Source organism: Salmo salar, chromosome 01, assembly GCF_965601325.2.
Source record: "Salmo salar chromosome 01, fSalSal1, whole genome shotgun sequence".
Classification (NCBI taxonomy): domain Eukaryota; kingdom Metazoa; phylum Chordata; class Actinopteri; order Salmoniformes; family Salmonidae; genus Salmo; species Salmo salar.
Genome location: NC_138291.1, coordinates 154,769,592 through 154,789,703, shown reverse-complemented (window position 1 = coordinate 154,789,703; position 20,112 = coordinate 154,769,592). Strand labels below are relative to the sequence as shown.

Here is a 20,112-nt window from a genome sequence, read left to right as displayed (position 1 = left end):
CTTATTAATAAGCTAAATAGGGAAACATTTAGTTAAATAGTTGCCAGGGTTTTAGGTCCTTTACAACTAATGATTCACTTTCAATGGGTAACCTTTATGAAGTCACAACAGAAAGACATTTTGAGAGCCAAAGAGCAATATAACAGTACAAAGATTTTCACCATGGTTGAAAAACGGGGTCTCACGCTTACCACAGCCATATCATTCTTCAGTTTCTCCAGGGCTATCTCACACTTCTGTAAGGTCCTGAGAGGACACCTGCAAGTCAGGGAGAGGAGATACGTTCTATAACCATTGTTAAGACCAACATTGATGGGCACTGACACACTTGTATTATTTTACCTTGTGCTGGGGTCAGTGAGAATGTTCAGCAGGCTCTTCATCTTACTCAGGTCCTTTTTCCTATCTGTTGGGAACACAAACTCCCTTTAGTGAGTGGGAACAGCCAAGAGTGGACATAAAAGTAAGAAAGAGCATGGCGTGAGCGTATACCTTCGTTTTTGTCTATCTTGTTGATCATCCTGCGCAACGGCTCGATGTATTTGGAAAGCTGTTTGAGTTTCTCCATGTACTGTTGGTCCTCCAGTTGAGAGGCCCCGACTGGACTTATCACTGAACTGGGGTTCCCTACACATCACCAGACAACCACATGGGACAACAATCAGAATACTCATATACAGTTGAAGTCAGAAGTTAACATACATTTAAACTCAGTTTTTCACAATTCCTGACATTTAATCCTAGTAAAAATTCCCTGTCTTAGGTCAGTTAGGTAAACCACTTTATTTTAAGAATGTGAACTGTCAGAATAATAGTAGAGAAAATGATATTTTTTCAGCTTTTAATTCTTTCATCACATTCCCAGTGGGTCAGAAGTTTACATACACTCAATTAGTATTTGGTAGCATTGCCTTTAAATTGTTTAACTTGGGTCTAATGTTTTGGGTAGCCTTCCACAAGCTTCCCACAATAAGTTGGGTGAATTTTGGCCCATTCCTCCTGACAGAGCTGGTGTAACTGAGTCAGGTTTGTAGGCCTCCTTGCTTGCAGACACTTTTTCAGTTCTGCCCACAAATTTTCTATAGGATCGAGGTCAGGGCTTTGTGATGGCCACTCCAATACCTTGACTTTGTTGTCCTTAAGCCATTTTGCCACAACTTTGGAAGTATGCTTGTAGTCATGGTCAAATTGGAAGACCCATTTGCGACCAAGCTTTAACTTCCTGACTGATGTCTTGAGATGTTGCTTCAATATATCCACATAATTTCCCCTCCTCATGATGCCATCTATTTTGTGAATTAAACCAGTCCCTCCTGCAGCAAAGCACCCCCACAACATGACGCTGCTACCCCCGTGTTTCATGATTGGGATGGTGTTCTTCGGCTTGCAAGCCTCCCGCTTTTTCCTCCAAACATAACGATGGTCATTATGGCCAAACAGTTCCATTTTTGTTTCATCAGACCAGAGGACATTTCTCCAAAAAGTACAATCTTTGTCCCCATGTGCAGTTGCAAACCGTAGTCTGACTTTTTTATGGCGGTTTTGGAGCAGTGGCTTCTTCCTTTCTGAGCGGCCTTTCAGCATCTTCACAAGGTCCTTTGCTGTTGTTCTGGGATTGATTTGCACTTTTCGCACCAAAGTACGTTAATCTCTAGGAGACAGAACGCTTCTCCTTACTGAGCGGTATGACGGCTGCATGGTCCCATGGTGTTTATACTTGCGTACTATTGTTCGTACAGATGAACGTTTGGAAATTGCTCCCAAGGATTAACCAGGTCTACCAATGTTTTAGATTTTCCCATGATGTCAAGCAAAGAGGCACTGAGTTTGAAGGTAGGCCTTGAAATACATCCACAGGTACACCTCCAATTGACTCAAATGATGTCAATTAGCCTATCAGAAGCTTCTAAAGCCATGACATCATTTTTTGGAATATTCCAAGCTGTTTAAAGGCACAGTCAACTTAGTGTATGTAAACTTCTGACCCACTGGAATTGTGATAGAGTGAATTATAAGTGAAATAATCTGTCTGTAAACAATTGTTGGAAAAATTACTTGTCATGCACAAAGTAAATGTCCTAACCGACTTGCCAAAGCTATAGTTTGTTTTAACAAGAAATTTGTGGAGTGGTTGAAAAACGAGTTTTCATGACTCCAACATAAGTGTATGTAAACTTCCGACTTCAACTGTACATTCAATATGTGTATAAAATATACCATGGCACTGAGAATGGGCTTGATTGGGCTTCCAATATTTGGCAGAACAGGCAAATGGGAAACTAAAGAAGCTCCATACAAATCAACATTCTACATAAAGACAATTAAGAATGTCAACTTTAGTAAGGAAAACAATCATAGGTGAGGTATGAGGCTTAGGGGCTTAGAACCGCACCTCTGCTCCAATGAGGAGTTAGGACAGTACCTGGAGTGTTGAGAGGTCCTGGGGAGGGGACACCATAGTTCTGCGGGGTGCGTGCGGTGGCTGGGCTATGTGAGGGCTGGGGGGACGGGCTAGGCTGGAAGCCCCCCGGGGACGGTGTGGGACCAGAACTGCTGTGAAGAAACACAATACAGGGTCACAGTTGGCACCAGAGCATGTCATTCCATTTCAAGACTACACCTGAAATAAAACTTTCAAATTCCATATTCTAGTCAATAAGAAAGTGAGCATGCAAACTTTGCTCACCTGACTGAGTTTGGCTGGGAGGATGGGGGCTGTGGCGATGGCTGTGGCTGGGGAGGGGGGGGCATGGACTGGGGTGTCTGCACCTGTACCGGCGAGGGCGATGACATCATCTGGTGCTGCTGCACCTTCGGAGGAGGTGAAAAGAAAAGAGAGCTCACATCAGAGGAACCCAAGCAACTGTTCAGCTGGTTGGAAGCTGCATCACATTACCATCCAACCTTAATAGCAGGGGGACAAACTTGCTTCAAGCCATTACACCGATCAGGGCTTGAGTGCCTACTGAGGAAGATGGGAAGAAAATATTATTGAGTGTCTTGTTGATACTTACCAAACACAACAATGAATACTGGCCAGATGCCCTAATACTTAGCAAAATAATACACTACATTTCCAACAAAATCTAGAGCTGGGCGATATGGACAAAAATCCATAATGCAATAAATTGATCAGTCTTTTGCGAAATATGATAAATCATTACAAAATTATTATTTTGTGGGGAGGTGCTAGAGTTGGGCGATATGTACAAAAAGTCATTGTGATAAATGTAACTATTTTGCTGGATAATAAATACAACTATAAAAAAAAGATGGACAACTACTTTACATTAGCGGCAGGGCTCTAGACAAATTTCTAGTACCCAGTAAGACAACAGACGGTAGCTTACGATTAAAAAAGTAAGCTATTTCATCTAACATATCCAGGGAATACATGATTGTTATTTGGATGTGCAACCTGTCAAAATAGGATCCAGCCTAGGATTAGCCTATCAGATTTAATTTTGCCTCTGTGCACATCGGACTACAGGCTAAATATGATATTGTTGCTATATAGCCATGTAGGCTGATTAATGAATCTATCAGTAAATCTAGGCTAATGTCCTACAAAACTTTCCAGCGCTAGGCCTAGGCTACTTGATGTAGGCCTATTCACTGCAAATGGCGCGCTCCACTCTTCGGGCGCATCGAAACCATATTGGCCTACAGCCTACTCCGGTTATAAAGTGGTGCCATGAACTCAATATTAAGAGGTGAGAAATAAATTATATACTCACAGAAAGCTGTGACACTCCTCTCTGGAACTGGAACAGTAGTTGCTTTAAAAACTATTTTTCCCACAATTGCATTTTGAGAAATGGTCATATACTTGTGCTTCTCAGAATGCATCTCCCCCTCCTCCGTGTCACAGTGGGGAGAGGGAGTGGCTCGCTCACACAGCAGCCAACAGCAAAACAGGGACAGGCAGATACTTTCATAGCAGATAATGCATAGGCTATTACTGTGGGAAAAAAATCGTTTCAGAACAATCTACAGGAACGTTGTGTAGCAAAACCACAAAAAATTACAGACGTACGCAAAATGCTTCGGTAAGAGGAAGGCAATGTCTGTCGGAACCTGCTTGTAGAAGGTACAACTCTCTTTTCATGAATCAACTACATACTGAGCATGAGAACAGACATTCACTATCAGATCTAATTCCACTGGTCTGTGTAAGGAGCAGGAGTGGTGGTTTGGGTAGAGTTGGGAGATTAGAGGGCTGTACTAGGGGTAAGAGTTGGCATAAGAAAGCACACCAGAGGGACATGGTTTTAGGAGAGGTGGTGGTCACCATAGAGGTCAGGGTCAGAGTACTGCCTGGTCACTCTACCCTGGCGTAAATACCTGTGGTAACTGCTGTCCTCCCACGGCAGCAGAGTTTGGAGGTATGACGGGGTTCGAGGCAGCGCGGGGCAACCGGGGCGGAATTTGCATCCCAAGGCGGGGCATCATCATCTTGGAGGAGGACAGAGGGGACAACAGACATGTCACAAGCAAAACAAGAAATGCAGTGCATCAGCGGAGATGAGGCGCATGCATGCACAACAACGCATTTGCCCACGCATATGCAAGCAAGCTCCCAGGAACAACTCTTGTAAGGTACACAAGAGCAAACATATGCACGCACACTCATTGACACACATCACACAGTAACAGTTAGTCATATCTTTAACCCTGGTGTGAGACACACAGCCAGGCAGTGTTACCATGACAACAGTGATGAGGCCTGCCGCAGCCAGTGGAGACATGCTCCCTCTTTATTCACAAGGCCAAACTATGCAGTGTGTATGACAATTATTTAAATGGATAGGGAAGCACAGAAGGTAAACATCTGTCAAATGACTACAAATAACATAATCATTTTTGGTAATCTAGTATATCTAGCTTTAACTATTTTAAATGGGTGCCAATGGTGGAACCTCATTGTTCCCCCCCAGTAAGAGGCTTGACAGTGATTTCCCAACCGTGTCTATTGGTCAATTGGATGAGATGGTGGGGGTCCTTCAATAATTGATGATGCCATGTCTTTGCATCTAAGAGTATCGCTAGTAGATGTAGCAGCCGAGTTAAAGGATATATTTGGTTTGCAGGACAGAGTCGGCATGCAGTTACAGCATTCATTGCACGAACAGCACACATGCATGAAGGGGGAACAAGACAATCTAAAGTAGGTCTGAGGTATAATAAAGAGACATCCTCTGGGAGAGAAACTTAAATTTCTCTCAGCAGCCCACCAGTGGGTTTCATTCTGAGAAATCTTCAATAGGGAGGAGAATTAGCGTTGGGGTGAAGAGGTCTCCATTAATTCTAGTTTGGTAGAGAAAAAAGGGATGGGGAAGTGTCTTGTGGAAATGAATCCTAGCTCTATCACGATAAGATGAGTACCAAGCCAATCAGGGAATTCTCAAAAAGCACCATACAGTGCCTTCAGAAAGTATTCATGCCCCTTATTCAACATTTTGTTGCATTACAGCCTGAATTCTAAATGGATTAAATATATTTCTCAACCATCTACACACAATAATGACAAAGTGAAAACATGTTTAGACATTTTAGCAAATGTATTGAACATTTTACACAGCCATATCTAATTTACATAAATAAGTATTCACACCCGAGTCAATACTTTGTATAAGCAGCTTTGGCAGAGATTACAGCTGGGAGTGAAAAATGTAACTCGGACACTCAGGAACATTGATCCACCATCTAAAGTGTAAGTAATAAATTCACCATGCTCAAAGGATATTCAATGTATTTTATATTTTTACCCAATTACCAATAGGTGCCCTTCTTTGTGAGGCATTGGAAAACCTCCCTGGCCTTTGTGGTTGAATCTGTGTTTGAAATTCACTGCTCGACTACCCCACACATACAGATAATTGTATGTGTGGGGTAGAGATGAGGTACCGTAAATTCCGGACTATAAGCCGCAACTTTTTTCCCACGCTTTGAACTTCGCGGTTTAAACAATGACGCGGCTAATATATGGATTTTTCCCGCTTTCAAATTTGTGGGTCCTGACAGCGTGGAGCATTGTCAAAAAATCCACTATCATCAACGGGTTTCGAAAGGCTGGACTGCTGCGTGTTGAAGAGGGCTCAGCGGGGGATTTGCCTCCGGATGAAAGTGACGAGAGCGACAATGAAAACGATCCAATATCGGATGAAGCAATTCTGAGGCTATTCAACTCCGACACCGAAGGAGATGACTTCAGTGGTTTCAGTGCACAGGAGGAGGAAGATAGTGACCAATGACTTTCTTGGTAGGCTACTGTTTACTGCTAATTTTTTATTTTTTGTTACAAGCCGTGTTTCGTTAAAGCCTATTTATTTTTGTTACAAGCCGTGTTTCGTTAAAGCCTATTTATTTTTGTTACAAGCCATGTTTCGTTAAAGCCTGTGTAAAGTTAATTTGTTTCAATGTACCGGTAGGCACCTGCGGCTTATAGACATGTGCGGCTTATTTATGTTCAAAATAAAATACAAATTAAAATTCAGTGGGTGCGGCTTATATTCAGGTGCGCTTAATAGTCCGGAAATTACGGTAGTCATTCAAAAATCATGTTAAAGAATATTATTGCACACAGAGTGAGTCCATGCAACTTATTAGATGACTTGTTAAGCAAATTATTACTCTTGAATGTATTTAGGCTTGCCATAACAAAAGGGTTGTATACGTATTGACTCAAGACATTACAGCGTTTCGTTTTTTATTAATTCATAAAAATGTAAAGAAACATAATTCCAGTTTGACATTATGGGGTATTGCGTATAGGCCAGTGATAAAAATATCAATTTAATCCATTTTAAATTCAAGCCGTTCCAAAATAAAATGTGGAAAAAGACAAGGGGTGTGAATCCTTTGAAGGCACTGTACATGCAAATGACAACCAACTAAATTGATTCCCTGGGTTACGTAGGAGATTCATCATTCTGTTCAAACCAAAGAACCCCAAAGTTGCCATTATATGAATCGATGCAAACTTAAGTCTCTCTAGCTAATGCTATGTGATATAACAACCACTACTACCTTCTGGCTATGGCAGCAGCTTAAGTATGGCAACAGGCAACACAGAAAGCTAAATATGGTCAAAACAGTACTGCCATAACCAAGCAAAAAGGCAGTAACTGCTCATTTAGTCAAAAATGTGTTAATGTCATTTTTGCTACATTAAATGCTTAATCATGTGGACAAGTATCCTGACTCTATTGTATTGTGTTTTGGAGAAAAAAATGGGGGTCATGTTAGCAGTAACTGCATAAAGTTACTGTGAAACCAAGGTAAATAAAAGCAATTTTTTTCTCAGTTCCACACTATGTGCAGTTACTGCCTTTTTGCTTGGTAGGGCAGCGTAGAGCTTGCAACCCAAAATTCAATCAACCCTGTCGTCATTCCAAACGGGTAAATCTGAAAGCATGCACTCACTCCAGGCCAGGCTCAGTGACCAGTGGCAGTCAATCAGTCCCACCACACCAGCTCTTACCTGGCCAGGTACAGCTGCCGCTAGCTGGGCCTGAGCCGCCGCCTGTTGGGCTTGCTGTGCTGCCTGCTGGGCCTGCTGGACTTGCTGCTGCTGCTGCTGTTGCTGCTGCTGCTGCAATGCTCTAGCCTGGCCACACACAAAGCACACACACATACAAAGAACACACGGCACATACACACACATAGGGAAGCAAGCAAGCAGAGGGGTGTGTAAACAAGTTACTGGAATAGGTGTGTTATCCCAGATACTATAGATTATGAATTTAGAGTGGACAACAAAAGGTCCCCACTATTCTACAGAGATTGAACTAAACTTTAAGTTCATCTTTTTCAATAACACCACCTCTGCTTTACCTGCAAGGCTTGGATCTTGAGCTGCTGCTGTTGCTGCTGCTGCTGACTGAGCGAGCTGATGGGCACATGCTGTGTGGGGGCCATCTGCCCAGCCAGAGACTGGGGCACCATGCCCTGCTGCTGGGAGTGGGGGGGCAGCTGGGTCGGCTGGGGCTGAGACTGAACCTGTTGCTGCTGTTGTTGCTGGACCATGTGCTGGATGGACTGTGCATGCTGCTGTTGGAGTTGTAACTGAATCTGCTGTTGCTGGTGCCTTGATGGGTGCATCTGAAGACAGATGGGGAGGGTGTGTGTAAATACATCAAATGCAGATTATTTGAAACCAAAAATATATTTTATTCTCATGTCATACTACCAAAAGATAAACCAATTCAACTGCCTTCTTACATGTCTCTGTTTGCTTTTAATTGTACATCTAGGCAGGCTATCATGGCAGGGCTTTAACGCTTATACCTGGTTCTGTTGTTGCTGGTTTTGGGCCTGCTGCTGCTGCTGGTTTTGGTGCTGCTGTTGGAGCTGTTGGTTCTGATGGTGTTGCTGCTGTAATTGTTGCAGCTTCATCTGCTGCTGGACCTGAAACTGCTGCTGCTGTATGGCTGTCTGTTGTTGCATTGCTGTCTGCTGCTGCTGCTGCATGGCCGTCTGTTGCTGTTGTTGCATGGCTGTCTGTTGCTGCTGTGCCTGGAACTGCTGGAACTGGATGGACTGCTGCTGGGCCTGCTGCTGGGCCTGCTGCTGGGCAATCTGCTGCATCTGCATCTGCCCCGGACCTCCTACTACAGGGAGGATGTGGACAAAACAGACATCCTCCAGCTGAAAACTTAGGGAAAGCGCTGGAGGAAAAGCCCTACACCTGAGCACACAGAAATAAGAGTCTGGAGCAGTGCATGTAAGCCGAGTTTGGCAGTTGGACACCCTGCTCATCTCACAGAGCGCTCCACGTCTTTTCCCGCGCTCCAGTCAAACTGTGCCCGCTCAGCTCCCACTCATCTCCGCTCACATGCTCTGAGCCTCACGGAGGACACAGAAATATGAGTTTGGAGGTCCCTGATACAAAATCAAAATGTCATGACTGGTAAGCTACTGATCCAATTGTTTCTGTGGGCTAACAGACAGAATTCAAATAAGTAAGGGATAATCAACGAGGCGCTATGCGTTCTATGGAAAATATTGAATGATGTGGAAGGTGTGTTCCTCATTTAAAAGTTGCATCATACTGCAGCACCGATTGCAGTGCATGACGTCATAGTATTTTACTGTCAGCCATTGTTGCCGTTAATGCCCTTAATGCTTGTTGAAGCCACCAGAGGGCATCTTTGAGGGTGTCTTCATGAAGCTTGTTGGCGCTTGCTTACTTTCCTAAATAATCTTACAGAGGTCCATGCAGGCCAGACGTTTTGATTGCTATTCCCTATCTGAAAGAGCATAACAAGTTAATGAATTTTGTTGACATGAAGCAACCATAGCCTCAGCTACTATAGCACAGAGAAATACATGCTATTCTGTTCTTTTGAAATAAATTGTCTTAGTATTGTTTTTTCTTTAATTACCTTAAACAAAATATTAATGGATTTCTTTGTGGTTGTGTATATTAAATGTATTTATAGACTGGCAGCTATTGGTAGGCTACTTGTTGAGTCCTGGCTATTCTACTGTTAATATGCATAGCGCACAGCAGACCTTCATGGAGCTTTGATGAAATGCTCAGTAAGTTGTCTTTTATGATATTTATCTTAATGTAGGCCTACTGCTTGAGTGTAAAATACACATATTTCAGTAAATTCAGGGACAGGTGGATTTAAGGTTTTTAATGAAATGAAGTTATTGAAATGACATGGAGCTGTAAGCCTAAGAGTCCTGTTTACTGTAGCTGTTTTAGCGTAACTTACTTATTGGCATAATGGCCTACTTCAATATGCAGTATATCAATCAATCATTCCTGCATGTCATCACACAGAATACAAGTCAACCATGTATTTAAATAACTAAGGGACCCTTGAATATTTAAACAATGAATAAACCGCAACATGTGGCTAAAGCGATTGAATTCACGATTGCATTTGACTGTTTTTAATATTGGCTATACTACAGACTTTAAAACATTTTTAACTATATGGGATTGATTATAATTTGGTTGTAAAGTATTATTGTATTTGTTGTGCTGTTTATACTGTTAGAAATGTAGCTTAATTAAATTGATTAATATTATGGTGTTTCTATTCTAAGAAAAACGAAAATGCATTTTACATTAGCCTATGTAGGCCTCAGGGTTTCCGTTAGGAAAATATGGCGCTGTACAACATGACCGGTCGAGAGTAGGTCTAGGCTACTAAGTGACTGCAAGAGAAGAGCAAAATAATCCTAACATTTCCACAGCCTAATTGTAGGCTAACTAATATTCAAACGAAGATATGATTGATTTATCAAGACCAGTCCCCATACATGTCTAAAAGCAGCGCGAAACGGTGCAGAAATAGTTGACCACACGTGGGTAGGCTATTGCTTCAAATCCTATTATAACAGTTGCATGACTTTGGGTGTATCAGTATGCAACAATTTGTTGCCTTCAATTGCATTAGCCTACTTTATTCCACTATTTCTGTCATTCAGTGATTTATTCCCATAGTAATTCGTTATGGATCCATCCAGATGTGGTTAGAAAACAGTGCATGTGGTGGGCTATGCAAAGAGATGGGTCAAGTGACATGCCTCGCAAACATCCATTAATACATTTAAAGTCCCTAAACTCAGCAAGAGTATTGTCCTGCTGATAGCCCATCAAGGGTGGATGCCTTCTTATGTATTCCAATTTATTGGAAAGGCTGCTAAACCATTTACACCTGGCCCACAGCGTTATTGCGTACTTACAGTACAGTGCACTTTCACGCCATTCTCCACCTGACTCTACCAATGCCACCAGAATATTCTTTCAATTGTTGTTATCTATTCAGTAACATTCCACAAGTAAATGTAATAAATATAACACCTACATTAAATAGCTCTGGTTTTCACCATCAACTTGTTAATTTAGCAGACATCACTTGCGTATATTCAGCAAACACATATTTTAAGAATATAAGACCATTTTCGTTTCTCTTAGAATAAAAACCATACAGTGTAACAACAGTTTTAGTAAGTAATAAGCTACGGTCAAGTTACAGCTTTTTCTGACAAAGTAGAAACAAAAAAAACTATTTTTTTTAGTGTGCGCGTGGGACAGAAGAGCAATTCTTACAGTATTGTTCTGAATTCAAACACTTCATCATCCTCATCAATCAGCTCATTAAAATTCAATTGTAATACATTTTGTCACTCCCGTTCAACAACTCCAAATTGCTTTTGCATGTGCTCCAAAGGGATAACTTGAAATAACATGATATAGGTTAATTAAATAATCCAAAGGAAAAATGTGATAATGTATTAGCCTAGTGGCTATACAGTACACCTACTCATTCAAGTTGTATTTTTTATTTGTACTATTTTCTACATTGTAGAATAATAGTGAAGGCGTCAAAACTATGAAATAACACATATGTATTCATTTAGTAACCCAAAAAAGTGTTAAATCAAAATAGATTCTTCAAAGTAGCCACCCTTTACCCTGATGACAGCTTTGCACACTCTTGGCATTCTCTCAACCAGCCATCCCCTCCGAAGCCATTCTTCTGGGATATAAGGGTGCAGTGAGATACCCTATGGGTTGGACGATACTTTTCTCGTCAATCATCTTGAAAAAAATGTATACTTACAAACTGAAAATCAACCAAAGTCAGCCTTTAAATGCTTTATCTAAATGTTGAAAGTGTGTGGGCAACGGAGAGAAACAAAATAGTGCAGTTTGAGGCCATGTGGCAGAGAGTGATACAGGCGCTGGAGATGGGGGTGTGAGCAGGTGGGTCTGGGCAAGTGTGATGTAGTTGTCGTTTGTATGTGCCGAGGCTATATGACTGCACCATCAACTTGTTTATTTAGCAGACATCACTTGCTGCTTATATTCAGTCAACAGATATTTTAAGAATATAATGGAATATAACTGAACATCTGTGTTTCACTTAGAATAAAAACCTTAGTTTAACCTCACTAGAGTAGGAGGCACTATTTCCACCTCCGGATGAAAAGCGTCCCCAAAGTAAACTGCCTGGTACTCAGGCCCAGAAGCTAGGATATGCATATAATTAGTAGATTTGGATAGAAAACACTCCAAAGTTTCTAAAACTGCGAGTATAACAGAACTGAAATGGCAGGCGAAAACCTGAGGAAAAGCCATCCAGGAAGTGCCAGTGTTTTGTAATGGCTGTTTTTCCAATGAAAGCCTATCCACCATTTAAAGGGATAGGACCCAGATTGGGTTCCCTATGGCTTCCACTAGTTGTGAACAGTCTTTAGACATTGTTTCAGGCTTTTATTCTGAAAAATGAGGGAGAATGACCATTTTCAATGAGTGGATAGTGTGATGTCCCCAGAGCTCTTTGCTCCGCGCGACCGAGAGCGCGCCTTTCTTGTTTTTCTTTTATATTGACGACGCTATTGTCCGGGTTGAAATATTATCGATTATTTAGGCTAAAAACAACCTGAGGATTGATTATAAACATCGTTTGACATGTTTCTATGAACTTTACGGATACTATTTGGGATTTGTGTCTGCCTCTTGTGACTGCATTTGAGCCATTGGATTACTGAACAAAACGCGCCAACAAAATTTACATTTTTGGATATAAAGAGGGACTTTATCGATTAACAACAAGTTAAGCTTTATTTTGATGTATTACACTTGTGATTTCATGAAAGTTCAATATTTATAGTAATTAGTAGTAACAATTATCATTTTCTATTTGGTTTATATCGCCAAATCATTGACAGCATTCATTCAGGTAGACACCCATTAACGCCTTGGGACCAAAAAGCATAATCAGCGCTCTATCTCCCCCTTGCGGTGGTCTGGAGCAATGAAGCAGTGGCGCAGGGTAACGTACTAAACCACAAATTACCTTTAAGTCCCGCGGCCTAATCTCGAAAGTTTTAATTGAGGAACCACTAACCTTCCACGGGGTTGAATTATTTTCCAGAGAACGCAAAGAGCCTCGAGTTGATTATCCCTTTTATACCATGGCTATAATTTAAAGTGGAACTCGCAGCATTTTAGCAACATGAAATCTTGTTAAAATCTGTTCATATACACCCCCGGGAAGAATATGACATTTTCCGACAAGCGAGAATTTAGATATATTCATTTTCATAAATCTATAGAATGTTTGGGAACAAAGTATAGCATTTGAAAATTATATAGCAATATAGAGTGGTAAAGCGGTCGTGCGTTTGGGCAATTAATAGACAGACACTGCAGTAAATAAAACCTAAAAAACATCTGTCTTGTCCAAGACCGGAGTCTAAGCAAACTGGTGCGCTATAGCCAATCAGAGCTACAGTGGGCCTATATGCAAATAACCCATTTGCCATACGGGCCCAATATCTTTCACTTTGAAATGGACTGTGTTTACAGGCAGTAGCAACAGCTACACAACATACACCTGAATAGATTTCACAGTCCTATTGATCAAACCACCATGAAAAGTTAGGCTCTCTCCCTCAGTTGCCTATGCACATCAACAAGATCAACAACTAATGCTAGCCAGAGCAAGACTAGCTAAAATCTAGAGGGAACAACAGATAAACCCTCTCAAACGTTTTCAGCTAGTTGGCCGTCAAAATTTCACAGATAAACGATGGGGAATAGTGGCGTGGAATAATCGCCTGCTCGTCCTTCTGCAGCTTGACTGCCAATGCATGTTTGTCCCAACCCACATTTTGACGAACTTGCCAGCCCACCCATTTGATCGATGCCAAATACATTTGATTGACAACTAAGAGATATGCCTACTGTTGTGACGACCCTCCCACTCTGTCTGCCGAATTCTCTCTTTGCTTGTGTTTTCCTTAATAGGATGTCGGTGGGCGGAGCCGGGAGGGTCGTCAGCGAAATGGGACACACCTGGGCTCGGGTGTGTCCCAGGATAAATGCACCTTTTCCCCATTCATTGAGGAGACTCCATGCAGACACAGATTTTGGTTGTTTGCATTGGCACCGGGCAACACCCATCATCACATTTATGCACGAAACCACTCACTTACACTACTGACCTCACACACACACACACACACACACACACACACACACACCCCTTGTTAATTATATTCAGTTTACTTTAGTTGAATACATACATTTTGTTATTCCCTATCTCCACGTTGTCTCCTTGTTTGTTATGTGTGTCGAGCTGGTTCGTGACAAGTGGGGGCTTGTCCGGGATTTCATAAGGTTGGTTCCTAGACATTTTGGCGTATAGCACTTTGTTGCATTATGAAGGACTAATACTAGTGTAATTTGGCTTACTAGTATGTGTGTTGTGTTTGGGAGAAAATGTGGAGTTAATGTTAAACTCTGTAGGTGCTTTGTTTGCATCTTTTGTTACAGCTTGTTTGAGTTGTAATGTTTGGTGCCCAGTACTGGTTGCCTTTGTTTGTTTGGTTGGTAAACTTGCCACTGCGGTGGATAGTTTGTGTGCTGCATTGGAGAAAGTACATTGGTTAGTTTCCAGGCCCCTGCCCAGGCTGGAGACTCTTGCTCTACTCGCTGTTGGGACATTGGTCCGAGGGGGTGAGTACAATTGGCTGTGTAACTCAGTGGGAGATTAGGGTAGGGTCGTGACAGTAGCTACCTGGAGCTATAGTTATTTTTTTTTGCTCTGTTAGGCTTAGCGACATATTTCACTTTGGAATACGTTGGGCATGGTTATTTTGTTTGTTATTTTTGTGTGGTGTCTGTGGACTGAGCAGTTGTCTCAGGGGCACATCTGTGGCTTGGAGGAATCTGCCAGTGTGCTGGGTGGTTTATTTCCTTGCCAGCGGGCTACAGTGCGTAATTACCCACTGCAAATCCGCACGAAGACTAGGGTTGAGTTACTGTAGGTTTTGGGGAAGCTCCATACATATCTCCTCTCTCTTCTGTGGTGCCCAGTGTGATTGTAATTTCTGATTGTGGTCTGGTGTGCTCAGCAGAGGGGAAGAGTGAGATATCTTTGATTTTCTTTCTATTTTCTTGTGACTATGGCGTCCTACGTAGACGAGTTCATTCGCTTTCCATCAGAGGAACTGTTAGAATTATGTACTAAAGAACAGCTGTTGAAGGTTGCTGAACACTACAAGGTTGAAATTAGTGATAAATGTCAAATTCTATTAGGTTAATATTGAAGGCCAATCTGATGGAGTGGTATTCTTGAAGTTACCACTGGGGCAGCCTCTGAGGACTCGCTGTCTCCCCGTATTGTTAAAATGACCGCTCCATCGGTTAGTCCTAGTAGTCTTTTTGAACAGCAGAAAGAACTGCTTCTGTTACAGTTAGAGCATGATCATGAAAAGGAATTGGTGTTTAAACTGGATTTGGAGTGTGCTCAAATTAAGCTGCAACAAGAGCGGTTAGAGTTGGTTAGGGAAGGAAAGTTCAAGGGAGTTTGCTCTGGGAAGGTGACCCACATGTACCTAGGGGTCGTTCCTCTTTTGGTCGTGCCCCGGACACATTTGACATTGTTGGGAATTTACGGTTGTTGCCTCAATTTAATGAAAAGGACCCTGAGACATTCTTTTCGTTGTTTGAGCGTGTTGCTGACGCTAGGAGTTGGCCTGATTCTGACCGCACTTTAATGTTGCAGTGTGTGCTGACTGAGCTCTTAGTGTTGCTGACAGTGTCAGTTATAAGGTTAAAACAGCTGTGTTACAGATTTACGAATTGGTTCCTGAGGCTTACCGCCAACGATTTAGAACTTTAAAAAGGGATGATAAACAGACTCGTGTTGAGTTTACATGAGAATATCTTCACTGTTTAATCGCTGGTGTTGCACCTCTGCAGTTATGACTTTCCAAGGGCTGTGTGATCTGATTATGTTAACGCAATTAAAGGACACTTTCCCTGATTTGTATAGCCATGTACATTAACGAACGAAAAGTTAAGACTGTCGCTGAAGCTGCGGTTTTGGTAGACGAGTATGTTTTGACTCACAAGTGTCTTTGCAGAGCCACGCATTCGGAGCGAGTGGGAACGTTCGGAGCGATTTGGGCCTCGCTCATCGAGATACTTTGGTTCACGGGCAGAGTTACATTCAACTAGGGTTGAGCCTGACTCCTTTGGTCAAGAGTGTCACTACTGTCAAGGTTCAGGTCATTGGAAAAACGAATGTCCGGTTCTCAGGGCTAGGGGTAAATTCAGTACATGTGCTTACGTTAAATCTAAGCCTATGGCGTTAGCTGCGCCTGTTCCACATCAGTTCACTCCTGACACCTTGTCTCATGCCCAGGGGCATGTGAAAGTCCATATTGACCCAGACTATTTACCTTTCATTACGGAGGGGATAGTGTCTGTTAGGAAGTAAGAACCTAGTGCCAGTGAAGATCCTGAGACACAGGTGCCTCTGAATTGTTTGTTGGAATCTGTGTTACCCTTCTCTGCTGAGACTGATTCGGGGAATAGTGTTCTAATTAGGGGAATAGGTTTGAACACTGTTAGTTCCATTGCATTAAAAACTAGAGGTCGACCGATTAATCGGAATGGCCGATTAATTAGGGCCGATTTCAAGTTTTCATAACAATCGGTATTTTTGGACACCGATTTGCCATTTTTTTTTCTTTTTTTTTTTACACCTTTATTTAACACATTCTTAGTTTCAATGATGGCCTAGGAACGGCGGGTTAACTGCCTTGTTCAGGGGCAGAACGACAGATTTTTACCTTGTCAGCTCGGGTATTCAATCTTGCAACCTTACGGTTAACTAGTCCAACGCTCTAACCACCTGCTTTACATTGCACTCCACGAGGAGCCTGCCTGTTACGTGAATGCCAAGGTAAGTTGCTAGCTAGCATTAAACTTATCTTAAAATCAATCATAATCACTAGTTAACTACACATGGTTGACATTACTAGTTTATCTAGCCTGTGCTGCGTTGCATATAATCGATGCGGTGCGCATTTGCGAAAACGACTGTCGTTGCTCCAACGTGTACCTAACCATAAACATCAATGTCTTTCTTAAAATCAATACACAAGTATATATTTTTAAACCTGCAAATTTAGTTAATATTGCCTGCTAACATGAACTTCTTTTAACTAGGGAAAATGTGTCACCTCTTGCAACAGAGTCAGGGTATATGCAGCAGTTTGGGCCACCTGGCTTGTTGCGAACTGTGTGAAGACTTTCTTCCTAACAAAGACAGCCAACTTCACCAAATGGGGGATGATTTAACAAAAGCGCATTTGTGAAAAAAAGCACAATCGTTGCACGACTGTACCTAACCATAAACATCAATGCCTTTCTTAAAATCAATAGACAGAAGTATATATTTTTAAACCTGCATATTTAGCTAAAAGAAATCCAGGATAGCAGGCAATATTAACCAGGTGAAATTGTCACTTCTCTTGCGTTCATTGCACGCAGAGTCATGGTATATGCAACAGTTTAGGCCGCCTGGCTCGTTGAGAACTAATTTGCCAGAATTTTACGTAATTATGACATAACATTGAAGGTTGTGCAATGTAACAGGAATATTTAGACTTAGGGATGCCACCCGTTAGATAAAATACGGAACGGTTCCGTATTTCACTGAAAGAATAAACGTTTTGTTTGAGATGATAGTTTGAGATGATAGGTCATTAATATGGTCGAATCCGGAAACTAAGGCTCGTATTTGTGTGTTTATTATATTATAATTAAGTCTATGATTTGATATTTGATAGAGCAGTCTGACTGAGCGGTGGTAGGCACCAGCAGGCTCGTAAGCATTCATTCAAACAGCACTTTCGTGCGTTTTGCCAGCAGCTCTTCGCAATGCTTCAAGCATTGCGCTGTTAATGACTTCAAGCCTATCAACTCCCGAGATTAGGCTGGCGTAACCGATGTGAAATGGCTAGCTAGTTAGCAGGGTGCACGCTAATAGCGTTTCAAATGTCACTCGCTCTGAGACTTGGAGTAGTTGTTCCCCTTGCTCTTCATGGGTAACGCTACTTCGAGGGTGGCTGTTGTCGATGTGTTCCTGGTTCGAGCCCAGGTAGGAGCGAGGAGAGGGACGGAAGCTATACTGTTACACTGGCAATACTAAAGTGCCTATAAGAACATCCAATAGTCAAAGGTATATGAAATGCAAATCGTATAGAGAAATAGTCCTATAATAACAACTACAACCTAAAACTTCTTACCTGGGAATATTGAAGACTCATTAAAAGGAACCACCAGCTTTCATATGTTCTGATCAAGGCACTTAAACCTTAGCTTTCTTACATGGCACATATTGCACTTTTACTTCTCCAACATTTAGTTTTTGCATTATTTAAACCAAATTGAACATGTTTCATTATTTGAGGCTAAATTTATTTTATTGATATATTAAGTTAAAATAAGTGTTCATTCAGTATTGTTGTAATTGTCATTATTACAAATAAATAAAATCGGCTGATTAATCGGTATCGGCTTTTTTTGGTCCTCCAATAATCGGTATCGGCGTTAAAATCATAATTGGTCGACCTCTAATAAAAACTGATGTTGGATTGTGGACTGGTGAGGTTGTTGTGGGGGTGCGTCCTTCGTTGCCTATTGAGGGTACCGACTTTATCCTTGGGAATAACTTGGCTGGTGAACATGTATGGCCTGTCATGTTTCCATCTCTAGTGATTTCCACTAAGTCGTCATTTGTAGGGATTCCTGATGAGTGCGCAGAGTTTCCCAGAGGTGTTCTCTGCGTGTGCAGTGACGCGTTCTATGAGCCGTGGCGACCTGGTCACTGCGCCGGCTAACGAGAATACCACAAAGAAGTCTGTCACTGCTTTCCCTGTTATCCCGTTATCTGTATCCCGCTCCGATCTAATCAATGCGCAACGGATTGACCCCACATTAGAAGGGTTGCGTGTGGAACAGTTGGGAGATGTCGCCCATGGCTATTTTCTCCAAGAGGACGTTCTCATGAGAAAGTGGGTGTCTCATGGTAGTTGTTTTCTGGGGGAGGCGATTAGTCAGATTGTTGTACCAGTTAAGCTTCGTGAGTTGGTGTTGACTTCCCACAACAACGTTGCTGGACATATGGGTGTGAGGAAAACCTACAATCACATATTAAGACATTTCTTTGGCCTAGGTTAGAGGGATGTTTCTGAGTTCATCAACTTGTCACACCTGTCAATTAACTGGTAAACCTAATCAAGCTATTAAGCCGGTACCACTGTTTCCTATTCCTGTACTCAGTCAACCTTTTGAGTATCTGACTGTGTTGGTCCTCTGCCTCATTCTAAAAAGGGTAGTAGTTACCTGTTCACTAATGTCAGACCACTAGGTTTCCTGCTGCCTATCCTCTCTGGTCTATCACAACTAAGTCTGTGTTAAAAGCCTTGACTCAGTTTCTCACTGTTTGGAATCCCTAAAGTTAAAGTTATTCAGAGTGATCAAGGATCTAATTTCACCTCCAATCTGTTTGGTCAGGTTCTCCAACAGCTCCATATTAAACACAATTTGTCTAGCGCCTATCACGTGCAGAGTCAAGGAGCACTGGAACGTTTCCATCAAACACTTAAGTCTTTGTTGAGCGCTTATTGTACTGAGATGGCTTGGGAGAAGGGGTTGCCTTGGTTACCGTTAGCCGCTAGGGAGGTTTCACAGGAGAGCACGGGTTTCAGTCCAAATGACCTTGTTTGGACATAAGGGGCGTGGACTGCTATCTGTTCTCCAGGATGATTGGAAGTCCCCTCAGTCCCTGTTATCGTATGTGTGTGATTTCCGGCGACGACTGTACGCCGCTGGTGAAATGGCTAAAGAGAAGCTATCATCTTCATAGGAGAGGATGAAGGGCATATTTGATCGGCGAACTGAGCCTCGTCACTTTAGTCCAGGTTCTTGCTCTGCTGCCAATCGTTGGTTCTCCTTTTCAAGCCAAGTTCCATGGTCCATATACGGTGGTGCGCCAGTACACTGAGCAAAACTATCTAGTTGCCACCAACTGTGCTATGTACATTTTTAAAACCCTATTATGCACGTTCCTCTGTGACTGAATTGGGATTCTACAGAGGACGGTAAACCTGTTCTTTTGGCCGATACCGTTATTGCCCTGGATTCTTGTCATGCTAGGTTGATAGGCGGAAAGAGGTGGTTGGTCTGATTCAGAGATTTCCAGGTTTGTTCTGATACACCTACCCATACAAACTTAATAGAACATGATATTGACATTGGAGATGCTGACCCCATTTGTCAGCGGT

General features: G+C 42.1%; 1 protein-coding gene across 5 annotated transcripts in view; it reads right to left on the bottom strand.

The window, feature by feature from the left end:
- Window positions 1-20,112, bottom strand: part of LOC100195848 (mediator of RNA polymerase II transcription subunit 15) — a 34,605-nt gene that overhangs the window by 1,651 nt on the left and 12,842 nt on the right. Inside the window, exons 6-14 of one of the 5 annotated variants that reach the window (XM_082955388.1) lie at window positions 8,290-8,612; window positions 7,837-8,103; window positions 7,484-7,609; window positions 4,345-4,455; window positions 2,687-2,811; window positions 2,423-2,553; window positions 493-627; window positions 343-406; window positions 192-258 (exon numbers count right to left, since the gene is read on the bottom strand). In XM_082955388.1, coding sequence (XP_082811514.1) covers window positions 192-258; window positions 343-406; window positions 493-627; window positions 2,423-2,553; window positions 2,687-2,811; window positions 4,345-4,455; window positions 7,484-7,609; window positions 7,837-8,103; window positions 8,290-8,612 — 1,349 coding nt within the window. The remainder of the gene's footprint in view (window positions 1-191; window positions 259-342; window positions 407-492; window positions 628-2,422; window positions 2,554-2,686; window positions 2,812-4,344; window positions 4,456-7,483; window positions 7,610-7,836; window positions 8,104-8,289; window positions 8,613-20,112) is intronic. The other 4 variants (XM_082955389.1, XM_082955391.1, XM_014134450.3 and 1 more) reach the window with 4 other exon arrangements.